The sequence below is a fragment of the Protomyctophum bolini genome (assembly GCF_963924005.1).
Source record: "Protomyctophum bolini genome assembly, chromosome: 3".
NCBI classification, from domain to species: Eukaryota; Metazoa; Chordata; class Actinopteri; order Myctophiformes; family Myctophidae; genus Protomyctophum; species Protomyctophum bolini.
In genome coordinates, this window is record NC_137864.1 from 36,299,597 (window position 1) to 36,320,774 (window position 21,178).

Below are 21,178 nucleotides of genomic sequence, written 5' to 3' on the forward strand. Positions count from 1 at the left end.
AACTATAGTGGTCTTCATCAGACAAATCAGATAGATAAATATGAACTCACATTATTTGGAATGACGAGCAGGAAATGTTTCCCTACAAAATGACAAAAAGAGGTTGTCATTTTAAACCAAATGTAAATAGTTATTAGTTAGTTATACTGTTTCTATTATTATTATTACTTCATACTATAGTTCTTACCGTTCCAGAGAACATAACAAGGTGGATCACAAACTCAGCCAATCCTCTCTCCTTTGGAGACTCAGTCATGTAGTCAAACACTGCATTGATGATAAAGTCTTTCTCAGCGAGAGGCAACACCACAAGTTCTGCACTCTGCTTTGGAGACAGGAGCCTTACAGCCTCCACCTGGACAGAAATAACAAAGGAAAACATTAATATAACCGCAACTGGATTTTATTTGATAGTAACAAGGTAATTAATTATCTCTCAACTAAAAATTCATCAATGTTTTGTAAGAAGCAGCACTATAAGTGAAGAGAAATGGCCAAATATAATTTCCAAGTTGGGTGGGCCACTAGGGATATTAAAAGCAAATTTATACATTACAAAATTATACATAGATTCTACTATACCCCTGTGAAACTGTTTAGGATGGGCTTGGTGGAAGACAAACGGTGTTGGAAATGTAAAGGGAAAATGGTACATTTTTACATGCCTTTTGGGAATGTCCTGTGGTTTTGCCTTTCTGGAAAGAGGTACTGGGGAAACTTGGAGACTGGATGGGGCTAATACTACCGGAATGCCCAAGGTTATGTCTCTTGGGAGATCGTACGGTGCTGCCACAGGAGGTCACCAAGGCACAACATGCACAACATGCATTGGTGACTTATTACTGCAGCTATAGGTTGATACTGAGAAACTGGAAGAGCTCTGCTACGCCAGAGATTGGACACAGACTGGACCCAACTTATGACTGAAACTGCATCCTTTGAATACTCAATAGACAGGAGGAACAACGTCAAAGGGAAGTTCCATGAGATATGGGACATTGGGACTACTTTTATTTATATATCAAAGGATTGTTGCAGACAGTAACAATTTGTATCTATACATTACATATGACATAATCACGAGTGTGGAGTGTGGAGGGGTGTTGTCCAGGGGTTTTATTTTTTTTGACTGCTAGTTGTGTTTTGTTTTTTGTTTGTTTTTTCTTGTCTTTTTCTTTTGTGTAAGTCTTTTGTGTAAAAATGTTGTATGCTTTATTGAAAAATCATTAAAAAACTTTGATAAAAAAAAAAAAAAAAAAAAAAAAAAAAGAAGAAGCAGCACTAATGTCTTACAGGGGAGAAGCCCGGGTTGAGATTCAGGAATTCTCTGACAGACACAAGGACTGAGAATGGCCCAAAGTTGTTCTCCAACCAGTACACACTGCTGTTGGACACACAGCCTCGGTCTGGAGGGGATCAGAATGAAACATTAAGGCCTTCAAATATAAAAGTGGAAACACAAAATACTGTATAATACTATTTCCTTAAAATTAAACAGATTCCACTCAAACAGATTTGGAAATGAGAGCCAGTTTTTTTTTAGAAATTGTAGTCAGTACTGTACCTGACTGTGGTTGGGACAGAAAAGGGAGGATTAGTTGCTTCAGGACCAAATACTGCTGATGTGAGGTCATGTTGTCAAACTGATGGCTAAACTCCTTCAAACTGTGAACCAAAGAGCACACAGAATGAGAAATACTAAAAAAACAATTATTCAATATAAAGATTGTGAGAGTAACATGTTACAGTGACCAAAGCTCTTCGACAACATATGCAAAATGCATAGATGTCATAGAGTTACACAGATGTGAAGAATTGGTGACAGTCTAATATAATGTTAATATTCTCCAGCTTTATGCTTACATTTGCTGGTATGTGTCACAGCTGAGGTTCCTGTTGCTGAGACAGTATAGAAACATTCCTGAAGCAGATGGCAGGAACCCTCTCAAACGTCCAGAGAACCACTTCCTGATTACTTCGCTGTCGCTCAACTGTTCATCAGTCAGAATCGCCAATCTCATCTCTCCAATTACATCCAGAACCATAGAGGCTGATGGACCAATAAAGGTCAGGGACTAAGAGAAAGACAATTGAACAGGTGATTATTTAGAGTTATTCAGAAGGTTTCTCCCTAAAACGGATTACCAATGCTTGTAGTGCCCTCTGGTGGCCACTCAGAAACACAACAGTGTGTCCATTGTATTAAAAAAAATACAAATGCAAATAAAAGTCTATTATTCTTTTTTTCTTCTTCCTGGAAAAAAAATTTCTGGGTTTCCGAAGCTAATTATTCATTGATCACTTGACGTTGAGTTATTCTATCTACATTAACAACAGAAAAATATGAGACTTGGATCTTGAAAAGCTGAAAGATTGTTGACTTTCACTTTGAAACAAGTCTATCCACAAACCTTTTTAGCAATTATATCCAAAGCTGGGTCCAAGACAGAGGACAGCTTGGTGAGCACCATCTTCCATGTAACTTTAGAAGCTCTGCTCATACCAGGCAGATGACATTGCAGAAGAGACACCAGTTGATTCGCTGTGACATTCTTTAACTACAGTGTGAGTGAGAGAGAGAGAGGCAGACAAGACAAAGGGAGAAAAAGAAAGAGGACATTAATCAAACACCTGTCACACTTAATGCACTCAATCTGCAAGAATTACCTTCTGTTTTTTATGTAGCCTACAGTATGAGGCATAATATGGTTATTTATCCAGTTAAGAAAGGTAGTGCTTAAAATCTACTCATGAGGATTATGCCGATACGTCCTCTTTGATCTAAATAGATACAAAAACAAGGAAGTATTACCTCTGCACATGAATATTGCTCAAGGGTAAAATTGCAGGGTAAATCCATGGGACCAGTTGTGTCCAAGTAATGCTGCAGTTCATTGCTGTAAATAGATGTGAAATAAATAAAAATACAAATTAATTAATAAACAAGTAAATATTTCACCAGGGTCAACACTGATATATTATAGAAAATGCTCATAACAGGAGAATGACTTACGTGTAAACTCCACTGCAGATCATACTACCTGTTAAATTAAGGGCAAAAAGTACTGTAAATAAGGCTCCTTTATGAATTCTGGAATAAGTAGCTCATTTATGTGTTATAATATGTATGTAAGTGCTCTTACCATTGAAGTGAGTCACTGGGCACTGTGGATGACAGGTTAGACAATTTATAAAGATAATCAAATCAAAGGAATTCAAATTAGAGCAATAACCATGTTAGCAATTACAGTAGTAGTAGTAGTAGTAGTAGTAGTAGTAGAGAGTATTAAATTAAATCTCACCGTGAAATTGGCTGTCAAGCAACCTGTCAACCAATCAACACAGAAAAAGTTTAGAAAACGGCAATAAATGAAAGGAGTAATTCACCAAAATATGACTTATTTTCGATGCCTTGAAGACTCAAAGAGTTTGAGTCTCCTACCGGGAAACACAGCCGGTCATCAAATTATCTGCTTAGAATAGGAATGAGTTAAAAACAAAACAATCTCCATGAATTCAAGGCTTCATTGGTTGTGTAATTAATGGAAAATAAGAAATTTTTGGGGTGAACAATTCCTTTAAAGTTTAAATGTTCTTGCTCTTGTGTACATGACTTTAATGATTTTAATTTGTGCGTTTATGTGTGGTGGTGGTGGTTGCCCGGCATTTTTGCGTAATATGCATGCATGCCGGCATGACATGCGGGCATATTATGCAAAAATGCCGGGCAGGCATGCATGCATATTATGCAAAGATGCCGGGCGTGCGTGCGTGCATGAGCGTGTGTGCGTGCGTGCGTGCGTGCGTGCGTGCGTGCGTGTTGCTAACCCTGTGGTGCAGAATGTCTCAGGTCATGAATGCTGGCCCAGATGGCTGGTTCTATCCCTGGTGGTACATACGGTATGACCTCGTACAGACGCTCCACACTGATACACAATAAAGTGACATGCATTCAACAACTACCACCACAGAATACACATCAACATTCATGGTAAGATAACAGTTCTAAAATATAGGTTTAAAATGTACAGCCATTTAACAGCATCACAACACACTCACATGACTTGGTAGACATCACAGGGTGGCATAACCTACAAAATAAAATGTTATAATATTAGTCCATAAAAATAATAAAAATAATAATACATATTATTATTATTTTGCTGTATATTTATTTTTAAATGTTTGTTTGTGGCTTTCGCCTTTATATTATTTTCAGCCTACTGACAGGAAATGGGGAGAGAGATGGGGGGGTGACATGCAGTAAAGGCCATCAGGATCGGGAGTAGAACCAGCAGCACACAGCCAGGGTGCCTGGACCGCTGAGCCCAGGCCAAAGCTGTATATCTTTGAAGCTATCGTAAGATGCTCTACAGATGAGGATGAAGTTACCTCTCTAGCGAGTAGAAGCAGGTGGTGCAGGAACTCCGGAAAGTCTCCTGGAGACTGTGTCAGATGGTCAAACACTGCATGGACGACGAAGTCTTTCTCTGGAGGAGTAGGAAGAGGCAACAGCAGCAGCTCTGCAGTCTGCCTCGGAGTCAGAAGATGAAGAACCTCCAGCTGGACACGTTTAAGACAAGAGAGAGACAGACAGACAGATCATAATAGGAGAGGGCAGGATATGAGATTTAACCACTGAATACGAAATTGAATTATAATGTCACACTCGCAAATCTTGTGTTCCTGTCTGTGATGACATGCCCAAAATATAGGCCAAGTTGAAAGGTTATTAAGTTACAGCATTTTTTGTGTTAAGTACAAACAATCAAATCTTTTAATTTCCAGTAAAAATGTTGTGATTTTCCACACTCACTCCAGAGAAGTTACGGTTGAGGTCATAGAAGTCTGTGATGGGGGCGAACATGGAGAAGAATCCAAAGTTCTTCTCTAGCCATTCCGCACTATGACTGGCTGAGGAGACACACTGAGGATCTGAAGATGAATACATAAGTCAATGTAGGCTATAAAGTATAGTACTATTATGTTAATGAGTAATGTTTTAGTCAAAAAGTACTCTGAAACCAACACAAATTCCTGTACATTTGCAGTGCAGACAAATGGTGAATAAAGGGCCTCTGAGCCTGTTCTCATGTCTCTAGCTATGACTACTCAGTTCACTTACCGGACGTGTTGTGATGTAGCAAGAAGGAATGGATGAAGTGTGTGTAGATCACTGGGCTGTGCTTGTGATCGGGATCCATGCGACGCATATGCTGACTCAGCTCTTTTACTCTGGACCGGGCAATGCAAAGAAATGTGTTATTCTCTATAGGAGTTCTTTACTTCAAGTAAAGTAAATATCCTGCTTGGTTTTGTTGGAGTCACACAATCAACAGATTTTCAGGAGGGGAAAAAAAGATTTTCAGAAGATTTTCATAAATACCTTTTCAAAAGATGTATAATATCATTCATGATTGCGAACGCAATGAGCACTTACTATGATACCTAGCAGATCATGTCTGTCTGTGTGTGTGTCTGTGTGTCCCCCCCTTTGTGCCCATATATGGAGCTGAGTGATTTGTTTGTGATTGATGCAACACACTCCATATTTGGACGTATAGCTGCTTTGGGGACTCCTTATATGGTTATGGCCAAGTTAAAAACTTAACTTAAAAATAACTTAAAAAAATAATAACTTAAAAATAAATCTTAAAAAAACCCAAATATTTACGAGCTGCGTTCGCTTCCCGTGTTTGCGCGTCTTACTGGTGTATTTGTTATGTTTCAATGATTGAATACTATAACAGTTTGGATAGACCCACACAGTAAGTATAGCACGATACAAGGTCAAAAGGATGAATCCAAGAAAGCTTATTGGTTTGCTTCCATTGGGGTCCTTTTATACTCAATTCATCGAAAGTAAAGAAAGTAAGTTTAGGAAACGGTAAACACTTATGATCTAGAGGAGATTATAGTATTCCCTTTAAAAGGGACGACTAACTCACAGGGCGTGGTAAACAGGACAGGTGAAGTTCTTGCGGCTGAGGCAGGAGAGGAGGCTTGTGGGAGCTGTAGGCAGCAGAGGCAGCAGTTTGATCTGGAACCACATCCTGATGAAGTCTGGGTCCTCCAGGTTCTCCTGGGTCAGGGACGGAGACTCCACCTGAGCAAACACTTCTCTGAAGTGGGACGCAAGCTCACCGAAGTTCTAAAATGAGGGGGGAAAAGCAGAGTCGTAAAATATAGATTTTTGGCTCTGAAAGGGAACTTATGCGGCGAATTGGACCACCAGTGACCGCCCGAGGCTTACCGCTGTGGAGAACTCAGCGACCAGTAGGTTGAGCCTTTCAGTCAGCTCTTCGATCATTCTCAGTATCGTCTCCTCTGACATAATGAGGTTGCTGCGGACAACGCAGTGCATGACACGAGCCACATTCTCCACTGCGTTGGTAAGCTGGTAGAAGAGATGGGGAGAAGGATAATGGATGTATGCCGGGCAAGACTTTCCTATCATCTACAATAGAATCTGGAATTCTTTAAAATTAAATAAAAAAACATTTGTTTCATTCTGCGGAAAAAATGGTAAAGCCTTCTCACGCCACATGATCTTTCTTCGAGGGTGATGCTGCAAGTATCCTGGACCTCAGTGGTGTCATTGCCCATGTCCAAATAGCTGTTCAACAAGCCAGCACAATAATCAGCATAATCATCACAGTAGTGGACAGTAGACAAAACAAGGGACTTACAAAGGACATAAAAGAAGTCCACTAACTTAGTCAAACTAGTTCTGGTAACCCAGGAAAGATATGGAGGCTGTACTTCACATCTATGAAAGAAAATACTTAATTGTACTTACAACACTTTGTGGAAGGCATCCTTGATTTGGTCAGGGAGTTGCCCGTGCCCGGGGGGTAAGAATCTCCGTAATAGTGGCATTACAACGTGGTTGTACCAATACTCCACATCTGTCACGTCAAACTCTTCCCTTGGTGGGGCTATGGACGTATTGTGTGGCTTGTACATGACTGCCATCTCAGCTAGGGTCCAGTTCAGCAGGGTCTGGGTCAGAGTTGTGCTTCTTATCTCGGATACATTTCTCTGGAGAACAACAGATAGATAGGAAGTCATGTCAGGTTAGCAGATGTAATATGAATAATTAAAATAAACAAACAAGTCAAACAAGTAAATGGCTTCTCATATCTGTATATATGTATTTATGTTCGCTGTATGTACCTCACGTGTGAGAGACACAAACTCACTGACGAGGTTCCCAACTGGTTTGAAAGCTGCCATCAACCCATGCATCACCTGCAAGTGATTAAAAAAATCACACCCGTGTGAAGTGAGGGCACTCTTATCATCATACATCATCTCATCCATACAACTCATTATACAAACACTAGGCTAGACAGTGGCCTTGTGGTTAGAGTGTCCGCCCTGAAAACGGGAGGTCAGGGTTCGATCCCCGGCCGGGTCATACCATACTGTAAAAATGGGACCCAATGCCTCCCTGCTTGACACTCAGCATCAATGGGTTGGATTGGGGGTCAAATAAACTAATCGAAATGATTCCCGAGTGCTCCAGCTCACCGCTCCTTGGCTGCGGCTCACCGCTCCAAGAGATGGGTCAAATGCGGAGAACAAATTTCACTGCGGTAACGTGCGTGACAAATCTTATGACTTTACAACTTTAAAGATGGAGTGCCAAAATGTTTTTTTCCAGTTTTTCATGTGTCTATGAGGTGACAGTACTTAGACACCCTGGAGTTGTTTTTATGTGCAATGGTGTATTAACTTTTTATTTAGGGTTTCTTCCTGGAGGCTGAACCCTTGACAGTCAAACGGGCCAATGAAGTAAACAGTAATGTAGTGACATCACGTTATCAGCCCCTCCCCTAACCCCTCCCCCTTTATCATACAACTACAGCTGTGGGTGCGGCTTCAGTTCAGGTGGATCACCATCCATCACCACCCACCAGGCAAACCATGGAATACTTAATGAACTGGTGGGCGTGTCCACATAAAAGCATGATTTTAACAAATACTGTACACTTTTTGGAAAAAGTTCTTCCCCCTTATATTGTAATAATACCTGATGATCATGTTTTAGGGTGGAAAAAAATGGTGGCACTCCATCTTTAAGAAACTCAAAACATGGACATAATAGCCCCTCAAAAAGAAAAAAATAACAACATAATATTGTTTAAAGGTTATAAAGATAGCAGGTAGGTTATAAAATCAACAATCTGGTAATGGGTTTATTGATAGGATGTACAATATCTAAAGCTAACCTCTCTGAAGCTGTTCTGTGGTGGTGATGGCGGTGAGTAGGGGTTATGTGGAGGCATTGGGGGGTAAGTGTATCTGTGGGTGGGGGTAGGCCCAGGAACACCGGTCATCAAGCTGTGGAAGACCAGGCTGAGGGTCCCGTTGTCCAGGCCTGCAACCTCAGGCCTCAGTAGCAGCTCCGCCTTTTGTTCTGGGGACAGCAGGTGAAGAACCTCCAACTGCAGCCCGGAAAACACACAGAGAGGGAAGGTCAATATGTTCATAGACAGTGTTGGGAAAGTTACTTCTAAATGTAATATATTATACAAGACTTTCAATTAAAAGTAATCATCGTCTTCACCACTTGGATCACAAATGAAGGGTGGATGCATGTAAACATTTTTGGAATTTGTCTAATTAATCTGTTGCCCCCCGGACGTTACGTTTTGCGTCCGGAGGTGCAAACCGGTAATTCAAACTATTCTGTTGACATTTTACTGTTTTGTCTTTGTTTTGTTTTTGTGTCTTTACAACAGGAGGACACTAACCGTGGAATAATGACGGTCTTTTTTACCCACCCAAATGGTCTACAAATAGGACAGAGTTTTTTTTTTTAAAGCCCTTCCCAATGTTAGTAAAAGCCCATAATGGAGTCACATGGATGCAGTGATGTGAACTCACCCCACTGAAGACCATGTTGAGTGCTGAGAAGTCCTCCATACGAGCAAGAGCTTTGAAGGAACCAAAGTTCTTCATCAGCCACTCCTCACTGTTCTGCCCTGGATGTACACAACCTATACACATATGCATGCATGATACCATGAAATCACACGCACACGCACACGCACACACACACACACACACACACACACACACACACACACACACATTGGAAGACAAAACATTTTTGATTAACGTTAGTAGTACATTGTTAGCTTATCTCCAGGTGTAATATTTAGCAATTGAACACAATGATGTATGATGTTCAGCAGCTATATAAAACTAATTGGCATAAGTTGTACCGTAAAGTCCCTCTCTCGCCAGGAAGGGATACATAAAGAATGTATAGATCCACTTTTGCCTGGCGGGAACCATCTCCGAGAAGTAATGGCTAAGCTCCTTCACCCTGCAGATTCAAAGTTCAAAGAGGTTAGAAGATAGATATGTCTGCAGACTATGCACACTTTACTGTAGCAGGAGAGAGACAGAGCAGTATAGTTGGTAAGCTATGGAGACAGAAAGAAAAGGACATGTTATCCTCTTGATGTCAAGTTTTCACTTTTTAGAGCACACCATTGCATACTGCTCACCTGTGGTGCAACTACAACTTAGCATGCAGCGTGCAAAGAATTGCATACAATGATACTTTGCGGTTGCTGCTGAGAGTACCAAGATGGTACCAAGAATGTTAACTTGGGGGTGCATACCTGTCAAACCCTTTTAAGAAATTTGATGTACAAATTCATTTGTCGTTTAGTTTAGGACTGTGTTATTGTGATTTTAATCAACCCTGTGAATGAGTTCTAATCAGTACTCTCCCATGATTTAGAGACATTGGCGCAACAGCCTCTACAGACGGTGAGCATATGATGTGGGCTAGCTGTAGGTTGGACTGAATTTATGTTTTTTCTTTTTCTTTTTTTAATGCATCTTGTTTATTGTAATATTATGATATGTGATATGGACACATAGTCTGAAATAAAGTTTGAACTGAATTAAAAACATACACAGTCTGGTAGGTTTCACAGCTGAAGTTCTTGGTGCTGAGGCAGGTCAGAAATTGCTTGTTGATGGAGTTGAGCAGAGGTTTAATTTTGATCTCCAGCCACATTTGGACCAGGGCCTGGTCCTGGAAGGCTTCAGCCCCTGGCGTGAATTCCACTTCTCCCGCCAGGGACAGAATTGGCACTCCGGCCACGCTGGATCTCTGGAGATATAAGTAGTAATAATGATTAATAATGTTGTGTTCCAGTTGTATGCATGTAAATAATACACATTAACAAATCCACATGACAGATTGACACGTTAAGCAGACCCGAGGCCTATTCAGATTTTCCTTTTCTAAATCCTAACCGTCTTCTGAAAAACGTGTGTTGTCATATCACTGGGGCTCGAACGTTTTCATGTCATGGACCTCCAAAAATGTATGTCGTTGGCCGCCCAACCCCATCTCAAAATATTTTGTTCCAGGGATCCCCTGAATTTTCAAAGAGTTTTCAAAAATAGCAGATCTTCTATTTTTGAACATATTTTGAAAAGAATAAGATAATGGTTTAATAGATAATGTCCAGATTTTAATGGGTTAACAAAATAACTAAACTGTAATGGTGTCACTCTGTGACGAATATCCTGTCCTCAAAGTCATTGACAATATCACATTGGAATGCATTGTAACATTACATTCCTTCTATTGCTTTTCTAGTCTAGAACCTCCCTTTGGTATTGTTAATGCCAATGTACCATGAAGGTGTAGATGTCCAAGGCAGCATCGATGATTCCTTTCAGCCGCATCATGTGATCTTTTCCCGTGTCTGTTGATGGCAGTCCCACGCAATGTAGGAAGTGTGAGGTAGGATCAGAGACCTATAGGTTTGGTGAAAAGAGAAAAAACGATATAAATACAGATGATATGGAAATGGCTTATACAGTACATATAAGTGAGAAGTGTTAAAAAAAAACATAAATATGGTGGCATCTATTCTGACGTCAGATTGGACTACACATTTCATTGGGTGACTATAGTGTTCAGAAACTTCAATTCACTGAGGGTCTACAACAAATTAAGTAAAAAAGTTTAAAAAATAAAAAAGGGGGAAAAAGAATCAAGCATTATAGAATGTTCCATCAAGATAAATAAAGATAAATGGTTTGCAAACAGCAAATAAAGATGTAAATGTTTTTAATTCTTCTCAATTTAGAGATCGCAATGCTGTTGGTATGTGACTTGACCAGTTTAGCTATACTGCTTAGTCATTGTAGAACAAGGGCAGGTGATTTTACTATAGCCGTCAGTGACAGTAGCCTACCTACTATCAAATCAGTTTGTCAAACTGTAGCGGTTTTATATTAATTACAACAACTATCAAATAAATCTCCTTCTCTTGACATACCCTGTTATTTGTGCCCATACCAGAGAACCTAGACTAGTCTGTGTTGTCATTCATGAGATGCCTCTATTGACAATGAAAGGAATTCTGTCTTTCCGTATGCTTCAACAATTCCCACATCAGATACAGGTGATGGTATTCCTGCTGGGCATTGCTGCCTGACGCACCTCCTCCAGTGCCTTTTGAAGGCTTCAACATACCCACTCAATTGTGTTTTGTTCCACTATAGCGCTAAAGGTTTTGAACAAGACAATGTGCCCATATCCACATAAACCACCGGTATCCCTGGATGATGTCATCATGTTTAAGTCATTGTTCAATAGGTCAAGAAAGGGCCTCCTAAACCACAGCACTTGTGTTACTCTGCCCGCAATGAGTGGCAGGGTATTGTAGTCGCTGTTTGTTCTTGTGTGTGTGTTAGCAAGATATTGTAACTTGAGATCGATGGGCAGATTTCCGTGGAAGTTCTGGGAAATTATTACTAGGCTTCCCCAAAAGGATTATGTTTTGGGTTGATAAGATCAAAGGAAGGGAAACAAAGTTCTGCACGATATGCAATGCATATGCAATGCATATGTGTGTGTGTGTGTGTGTGTGTGTGTGTGTGTGTGTGTGTGTGTGTGTGTGTGTGTGTGTGTGTGTGTGCGTGTGTGAGTGTGGTGTGTGTGTGTGTGTGTGTGTGTGTGTGTGCGCGCGCGTGCGTGTGTGGTTATAATAGTTAACTAAAACTAACATAAAAAACGAGAACTAGAATTAAAAAAATATTTTAGTTAACTGAAACTAATAAAAACTAAAACTAAATTAAAAAACGATAACTAAACTGAAACTGTATTGTGTGTCCTCAAAACTAACTGAAAGTATAGACAAAATACCCTTAGTTTTAGTTTTTATCAATATGTATAATATGCCTTTAGGATATTTATAAAATAATCCTTCTAAATTCATTAGATTAATTTCCTCATTTCTCCAACAAGTTTTACGGCAGTTTTCAGCACCGTACGGCAGCATGTAGCCACGCTAATCCTAGCCCACAAATAAACTAAAACTAAACTAAAACTAAGCATTTCAACTAAATAAAAACTAAATAAAAACTAGCAAACTCGCTCTAAAAACGAACTAAAACTACCGGTAACTGAATTAGAAAAAAAAGATGTCAAAACTAACTAAAACTAAACTATAATGAAAAAAACAAAACTATTATAACCTTGTGCAGCGTGTGCAGAGACTGTATAACACATGATTGTGTGCTTGCGTGCTGTTCTTGTGTAAGAGCTGAATGTACCTGAGCACAGGAATCTTGTGTAATGCAGGTTCCATTTCTTCTCCATTGGATTACATAAGGGATAAGCATTTGAAAAGAAAGGAAAGGGCATTCATTCACACAGCTACTAGAACAATACTACTCAATAAATGTTTAATCATGTACGGTATTGTCCAAACCAGTGCTTAACTTAAATTAGGCCTATACAGCTTACCTTTCTATACTCAATGTCTCTGTGGAAAGAAGATGAAATAGATGATTAGCAAGGCTATATGGATCAGGTTGATTTCTGATTTCTTATTAGCAAGGCTATAACCTATATATATTTGATGAATTCATTTTACTTTGTATATAATGTCAGAATTGTAGTTTCACCTCTGTAGGTGTGTATTTAGCAAATAAAAAAATGCACAAGGTGAAACTACAAATGCTTGGCTAAAAAGTATTATTTTAAAATAGTGTGGATCAGAAAATAAAACCTTGTATCTAGGTTAACGAGCTGAGATGCCCTTACCTCTGCAGATGGCCAGGAGATAGATCAGTAGAAAGAGGTAGCGTGATCTCATAATGTGACTAAAGCTCTCATGAGGCCTGAGAACTCTCAAGGGAAACGTTGCTGGTGAGGGAAACAGAACAGAACATAACAGGTTGAGCTGTCAACAAATAGCCTACAGGCCTATATTGCGCCTATATTGTTCTTCTTTGTTTTCCATTGTTTTTTGTGCCATCCTTTTGTTGAATGTTGGGTGGATTTACATTTCACACTGTTCCATGATATAAATCAGAGTTGACCCCGGCCTGTAGCAATGTCACTGATTGCTAAATAAACCTGTTAAATCAGTGGTTTTCATAATTGTTGTGGTATTGGATTAGAAGAGATAACAGGCAAATGATCAATTCTTGAGAGTGTAATATGAAACCAAATGGACCCTTACGTGACCATTTGGTTTCATTTTACTACACTCTCAGGGCACGGACACATAGACTTTTATTCTACCTCTGAGGGCGGATTCTGCCAATGCATTTCAATGGGAATGGAGATGCATTGGCAGAATCCGTCCTCAGAGGTAGAATAAAAGTGCAGTGTGACCGTGCCCTCATCTATAAGTGGTTACCAACTCTACATTTAGCTGGGGACCACTTGGAACCCCCTTAAGGACCACTGTCCCTGGACCACTGGTTGAAAACTACTGTGTTATATGTTCGACTCATTTTTGCCAAATGTTCACCGTCCTATGACATGACCAGAATAGGAATTGGTTCATATTGTTAAGCTCACAGGTTGCAGAGCTTTGGGCAGATAAGCATCAAGGTGTGTCTGGTCAGTGAGAGATATTTTAAAGATGGTACTGTAGCTTTATCTGTGAAAAGGTTATGTGATGATAGATGCATCAGTTGAAAGAATGCTGCCCTACCTTTCATCTACACAAGTTAACACAACACAACAAGGAGACAAATGGACTGAACATATTCAAAATCACAAATGAATCATTGTGCATGCTATTGTATATCGATTACTTGATTTCTCATTAATATTATATAGATACAATCCGTTATATCAGTCCACAAGCTTCGAATGTTACCAATAATCACCAGTATGTTCTTATCTGGACCATGCAATGCAGGCAATATTGACAGTTGACACCTACACATGCCATACTGTAGGCGACTAGGAAATGCGGAAGGGAAATTATAATGAATTGCATTTTATAGCGCTTTTCCAAGTGCTCAAATCGCTTTACAATGGTTCATTCATTCATTGGACTCATTAATAGAACTCTCAAGATAAGAAAGATTTTTGGAGTTTTGTGACTGTAATTGTCTCCACCAGGCTGAAGGCATGGGGAAAGAGTATGTTTTGCACTCCGTCCGTCCATCTGTGTGCACCTAATCTCCGGCACCGTTAACCTGGTTGATGCCAAATTTTGCACACACACTCCCTGGATGCCAACATGAACCTCTGCCCCAAATGTTCCAGAACGGCCTGTTATAGCGCCACCAGGAGGCCGACTTTTGAAAAACACATTCTTTATTCTTTATATATTACTCCTCCAGATTCTGTCCAAAAATCCCGCAAATCGTTACACACTATCTCTATAGTCATGTGTTCAAGCCGGATCTGTTTCATATTCCATCCTAATTGGCTAACACAGCGTGCAATTTATGTGAAATTGCCATCCAAGGCTAAGAAGAAATGGCACCCTTTTCACATTGGCCTATTATAGCGCCACCAGGAGGCCACAACCTGACCTGCCCTGGTGGAGACCTGTGCCCCGAGGGGCACTTTATCTAGATTCTTATATCTTTAAGGCAAGGCATAGCAAGTTAGCACATTTCAACAAGGCAATGCTATCCTGTTAAAGACGAAATTTAGTTAAAATAAAACAGAAAGATAACAGAATCACTCAGAATCACGTAGCACTCCTGCAGTTTTCTGGTAGTTTTCAATCCAATAAAGCAAATTCATGAATTTGAACACACACACACACACACACACACACACACACGCACGCACGCACGCACGCACGCACGCACGCGCACACACACACAAACTTGTCTCCTTGGCCCGGCTCATAAATATGTACTTGACTTTGACTTGAATAACTGGCTTATCTGAATCACTGTGGAGACACATTCTAGGATGGAAATTTCCATCTTTATTTAGCCTACTTACTGTAAGTGGCATGATGATTGGAATAGTGCCTAGCCCTAGACTCTAGGCACTATTCCAGTCATAATGCCACTTAAGTAGAGGCATTGAATGGCACTAGATGAGTGGATGAAACTGTCTTTTTATCCAGAGCCATGCAACTCCAAGTGTGAGATCAGAGTAAATGGATTGAACCGTAGTCAATAGATGACAGGGTAAATGGTCACATAAGTAGTGCAAACTTTTGTGCTTCATACCAGGTAAACATGAAACCATAGCGGCTGTCTAAACAAAATTCTATTTAAATAACATTCTTAACATTTGTGGTCAAGCAACAAGTATTGTCTTTCTAAATAATGTGTGAAAAGGGTAAAAGAAAAACACATCTCTCAAGTATGCATCTATAAAAGGTGACAAATGCTATTTCTGATATGGAATAAATAATTTCTGATTGAGCATTCATTATGAAACCTACTATAAGTTAATTCATCGTCTCATCATTGAATGCAGAAGTGGGTAAGCGTTGTTAATTTAACTCCACGAGTATAAAATTAAACCAAATAGACCTTTACAGGTAGGCTACATTTATTTCCCTTTGCTGTGTAGACCTACATAGTGTAAAACACAGTGTTAATTTAACTCACAGAATGTATAAACTTGACACTTCTTATACACTGAAAGTTAGATTAAAAAAAGGTTAACAATGTAAAGATGTTTCTGTGTGTAACACTGCATTCTAAAGGAGAGGTATCTATATGATGATGGTTCAATCATCACATTTTCTAATACATTATGATTATCATACTCATTAATTACACACTTAATTTTAAGGCCAGATTGTTACAAAGTGACCATCGGTGTTTGTAGGATGAAACACACCCCAATGTGTCTTTCCTTAATTTTACTCTATAAATTCTATAAATGTATATTTTAATATAAAAAATACTTGTATACAGTATATGAGCCAGTTCATCTGTGCATCTGAAATCAACCGGCAAGTTGTTGCTAGAGGTAAACAGCAAACAGGAGCATACTAGCAACAGGAGCAGGCAAAAATGTTCCATGACAGAAATCGACACAGTATTTTTATATAACGTTTAAGCCTATAAGTTCCCATTCCCAATACCGCACATTTATCCTACAGCAATTGTTATGTCTCACTGACAGCAAAGAATACATACCTACAAGCCTACAGCAAACAAATAAATGAACACCCAATCTAAATCCAATGACAAGGTGAGTTTCTGAAATGGTAATTAGGTAACATCAAAGCCTACTGTACTAAAGGCACAATGAAGAAATCAAAGCTTACCTAAAATCCTTCAGAGGCGTATATCCTAAGAGCAGTATGTCCTGTCCTGCTGTGTGAACGGTATCATGTAAGGGATCGCGCTCTGTCTCTCTGTCTATCCCTGTCCCTCCCTCCCTGCACCTCCTCCCTCCCTCCCTGTCACCCGAGACAGGTGGAACCAGCTCAGAGCTGTCTGTGGGAAAGCACAAATGATGATGGTGATGCTCTGTGGTGCAGCAAAAGCAACTTCTGTTACAACACTTCAATTTCAATTAATTTGAAGTTGTCAATTATGGGTATTTTTTTTAAGTACTTTGTAAGAAAAAGTGGGAAAAAATGATTTATAAATTAGCCTACAGTATGAAGACAAGGCATGCCGCTGCGGCATGTGACACGCCTCTACTGTAAGTATGTGTGTGAGGTAGAGACAACAGCAAGAGAGTGGGGGAGACAACAAGCTGTTGTATAATATTACACACTGATTCATGTACAGCACAACTGGGCAGTGGGGCCACACCTTCATGTAATTGCGTCTGGCTTTGTTCACTGTAAAGCAGTATTTACTTGCGCAAGCAGAGCGCGCAAGTAATCGTTTCGCTTGGTCTCTTCGAAGTGAAGACAAGTTTTCTTCAACGGTAAATCTGTGCCTGGTTTGCTGGGACTAGTTACAACATTACGTCATCCTTGAGAGAGTACATGGTGTGTATATGACGTAATGTTGTAACTAGTTACAAGTTACAAGTTACAAGTTACAACATTACGTCATATACACACCATGTACTCTCTCAAGGATGACGTAATGTTGTAACTAGTCCCAGCAAACCAGGCACAGATTTACCGTTGAAGAAAACTTGTCTTCACTTTTTGGAACCAAGTAACCACAGTATACTGCTAATCAAATTACAACTACATACTCTGTATGTAGTTACTTGCGCAAGCAGAGCGCGCAAGTAATAGTTTCGCTTGGTCTCTTCGAAGTGAAGCCAAGTTTTCTTCAACGGTAAATCTGTGCCTGGTTTGCTGGGACTAGTTACAACATTACGTCATCCTTGAGAGAGTACATGGTGTGTATATGACGTAATGTTACAAGTTACAAGTTACAAGTTACAACATTACGTCATATACACACCATGTACTCTCTCAAGGATGACGTAATGTTGTAACTAGTCCCAGCAAACCAGGCACAGATTTACCGTTGAAGAAAACTTGTCTTCACTTTTTGGAACCAAGTAACCACAGTATACTGCTAATCAAATTACAACTACATACTCTGTATGTAGTTGTAACTAGAACAACTACATACAGTCTGTGCCTGGTTTGCTGGGACTAGTTACAAGTTACAAGTTACAACATTACGTCATATACACACCATGTACTCTGGTCCCAGTTCACAACGATGATGTAATGTTGTAACTGGTCCCAGCAAACCAGGCACAAACCTACGGTTGAAAAAAACTTGGCTTCACTTTTTGGAACCAAGTAACCACAATGGTGTATATTTCAACAAATTTGAAAGTATTATTACAGAAATTGAAGTTAGAGACACATATTACTCTGATCATGATTTAGTATTAATATCACTATAGTACAAAATGAAATACATTTAAAACAATTGACAATTTACAATAAGTAATAAAATAATTATACTGTATAATATATTTTAATTCAGTTTATATACCTTTTTTTTTCATCACATATCAATGATTCATTTTTCTGTAAAAAAGTAGTTAGGTAGCAAATAGTTACACGTAATGATTATACATTTCAAACGTTCCTTCACAGAGATACTGAGATGTGATACTTTCCAGCGGTCGAAAGTACTTGCGCGCTCTGCTTGCGCACTAGTAGGCCATTTATGGCCTACTAGTGTGCAACAAGCAAGTATGCACTCGGCAGAGTGCAGTTCTAGTTATATCTACTATGACTAGATATCTACAGTAGGTTAAGAGGCCAGAGAGTTGCCATTGTGTTCTGTTGAGCGACTTGGCAATCGGTTGAAGTATGCCTTTCCTATTCACTGTGATGCAATTATATGAATATGAAGTGTTAAAGTGCCGCCTGATTAAAAAAGTTATAACAGCGTTATGTAAATAAATCTAAGTGGTTCCTCTCTAGGAAGTATAGGCAGTTTAACACATCTAGATATTCTGCCAAATTACATGTGTTATTTGAACAAATGTATCTACACTGATTCTTTATTGATACTTTCACTGAAGAAAGTTTGTCACCTACATCCATTTAGCAGGTGCCTACGGTGTTAAAGTTGAACTGTAAATGTGTAAATTGTTCTTAAATTGAACTTAAGTATTTACTTTGGTTTGGTTTGTTGGTCAATCTGATTGATAACTTCTATTCAGAAGAAACAGGGTGTGGGATATTTACCGTTATGCAACTTAGGCCAAAAGACAACAACTCAATTCTGTATACCATTCCACACTTATGTAAAGAGACTGTCACTCATAGGTGTAGGTTAGGTCCAAGGTATTCTAAGGGCCAGGTCAGTCAAGTGCTGGTTGACGTATACTGTACATACATGTAAGAGAAGATGTGAATGCATTTCCATGTGTGTTGCTCTACATGCGTATACACACTCACGGATCAAGTTGGACTGGTTTTATGCCGCAACCTTTCTCAATACATTGTCTCTGTGTCTGTGTTGGCTATTATGTTTTTGATACAAACAAAGGCAAAATGTTGCAGGAAGCAGGGAGGGGACCAACACAATACAATAAGTGGATTAAGCGGTGGGTTTGTTCTCCATTTGAACAGATAAAGGATTCATATATTATCGTTGTGTGAAGATGCAGCCTATACGCTGCATTTAATTAACAATCTTATCCAGAGCGACAAAGTGCCAAGATCAGACTACTTGGTACTGTATGAATCCTAGTCAACAAACAACATGAAATGGTCAAGGAAACAAAGAAAACAGTTCAATTCTACAAAGTCATTAGGATACCAGGTAAACATCAAATTTAGCATCTGTCACATTCTCAGTTATTCCCTTGTGACTAAACTGAAAAAGCAATAACATTTTTGTCATTTGTGGACCACCAATCAGTATGTGTCTATCCAAACAGCTCAAAAGTAATGAGCATCGCGCCTGTCACAGACATGTGCAGAGCAAGTTCAGTCAGGAAACTCAGTGCAGTCGCTGCCGGCCGTTAATGGCCTCACGTTCTCATTCACATGATTCACTTCATCCAATCACACAAGTTCCAGTTTCATACCGGCTATTTAAACAGAAAGTTTGCTCTGCTCAATCTGCTTGCTTACTTGCTGCTGCACATTGATTCTGCTGCGCTGCTGCCTGCACCCTGCTGCGCTGCTGCTCACCCTCCTCCTCCCCAGCTACCACCTGTCGTTTGGGATCTGCGGTTTAGGTACGGGGGATTCAGAGTCCCTATGGTTGGGAGTGGGACTGATGCGCTTGATCTCAGTACCTAAAAAGCAGATTAAATTCATCGCCAAACTATAATAAATATATTGCTCGTTTTATATTCAATACGTATATATATTCCATCCATTCTTAAGTTAAGTCCTGACTGAACTGTATATCTCTGTTATTATATACTAGTAGAATTGCATCTTATATTATTGGAAAGCATTTCCCTTTACAATGATGTCCCATTTGTAATGATCATGCATTTGTGGGATGAGTAGCACAGATGAATATATGGGGACTCACCCATGTGAAATGGCAACACAGCGGTCTTGTGTTTCATCCTAAAAAGCACCTGCAGAACTAGAAGAGCCACATCTAGTTTTGAACATACAGTACACATACCTCTATCCAACTGCAGAACCTTTAACAAATTGAACCCTGTACATTGTCGACGAGCAGCCCCTTGTATAAAGTCCTCCCTCCTATGCCTAGCTTTGTGTGTTTGTGTGCATCACGTTTGTGGTGATTTGATTGGCCAGCTTTGTGTGTTTGTGTGTACCACATAGGATGTGGAAATGACATTTGTGATGATTTGATTGGCTTACCCCGGAATGTGATGGATGCTGATTGATTGTATGATGATAAGAGCGCCCCTCACTTCACACAAGAGTGAACTTTTCTACACCAATATACATAAATCCAACATAAATCCAATTAAGCCTATTTCACCCTAAAACAGGTTTCCACAAAAATTATCTGTCCATTTTCTTTGTCCCGCAGGAACAACTGCTGCTGCAGAATCAAGTATGTCATCAGTCTTGCCCAGATATGGAGTTCCACATGACACCTCCAGACTCAATGGGTAGCATACGGCTACAGGGGTCATGTAGGGAGGCTACTCATATAGCTAGGTCATCTTTGCCAAATTTCTATTTTTCCCACGGACATAGAAAAAGAGTGGACACTCATGAAACTCATAAAGAGCTAGCACTGAATGACCATAACAGGTCTGTAACTCTGAGTGTTCAAATGTAACAAAATGGACCTGTGGACCATTACGGGTCCATTTGGATTTGGTTCCTTTTAGTTAAGGCCTTAGCTTGCAAATAAAACATTTCAGAACCACTGCGCTAGTGGACTCCTATTTGTGAATATTAAATACCGGTATGTGTGTATTACATATTATTAATTATAATTGTGTGTAAAATAGAAAATCTAAAATTTCCCATGGACAAGATCATGTCTTTGGCACGGACACATTTGAGTAGCCTAT

At 39.6% G+C, this 21,178-nt stretch overlaps 2 protein-coding genes across 2 annotated transcripts in view; both read right to left on the minus strand.

Annotated features, from left to right (window-relative positions):
* The window catches only part of LOC308313141 (uncharacterized protein), a 49,761-nt gene extending 46,445 nt beyond the window's left edge, over nt 1–3,316 (minus strand). The window contains exons 1-10 of the mRNA XM_080760076.1: nt 3,303–3,316; nt 3,144–3,165; nt 3,014–3,041; nt 2,813–2,897; nt 2,412–2,558; nt 1,864–2,075; nt 1,565–1,665; nt 1,294–1,406; nt 188–355; nt 51–82 (exon numbers count right to left, since the gene is read on the minus strand). Of these exons, the coding sequence (XP_080616202.1) occupies nt 51–82; nt 188–355; nt 1,294–1,406; nt 1,565–1,665; nt 1,864–2,075; nt 2,412–2,558; nt 2,813–2,897; nt 3,014–3,036 (881 nt within the window). The 5' untranslated portion in view covers nt 3,037–3,041; nt 3,144–3,165; nt 3,303–3,316. The remainder of the gene's footprint in view (nt 1–50; nt 83–187; nt 356–1,293; nt 1,407–1,564; nt 1,666–1,863; nt 2,076–2,411; nt 2,559–2,812; nt 2,898–3,013; nt 3,042–3,143; nt 3,166–3,302) is intronic.
* Nucleotides 3,317–3,823: 507 nt separating this feature from the next.
* LOC308312397 (uncharacterized protein) lies at nt 3,824–16,535 on the minus strand (the record flags this gene model as incomplete). Its single annotated transcript, XM_080759002.1, has 19 exons — nt 16,411–16,535; nt 13,094–13,195; nt 12,794–12,812; nt 12,601–12,637; nt 10,672–10,794; nt 9,939–10,138; nt 9,234–9,337; nt 8,893–9,005; nt 8,235–8,450; nt 7,177–7,251; nt 6,800–7,041; nt 6,541–6,616; nt 6,254–6,397; nt 5,949–6,151; nt 5,126–5,235; nt 4,817–4,935; nt 4,393–4,563; nt 4,060–4,091; nt 3,824–3,926 (listed from the first exon to the last, which is right to left on the minus strand). Exons 2-19 carry the CDS (start codon nt 13,143–13,145, stop codon nt 3,824–3,826), a joined length of 2,139 nt encoding a protein of 712 aa, XP_080615128.1. The 5' UTR covers nt 13,146–13,195; nt 16,411–16,535.
* Between the last annotated feature and the right edge of the window lie 4,643 nt (nt 16,536–21,178).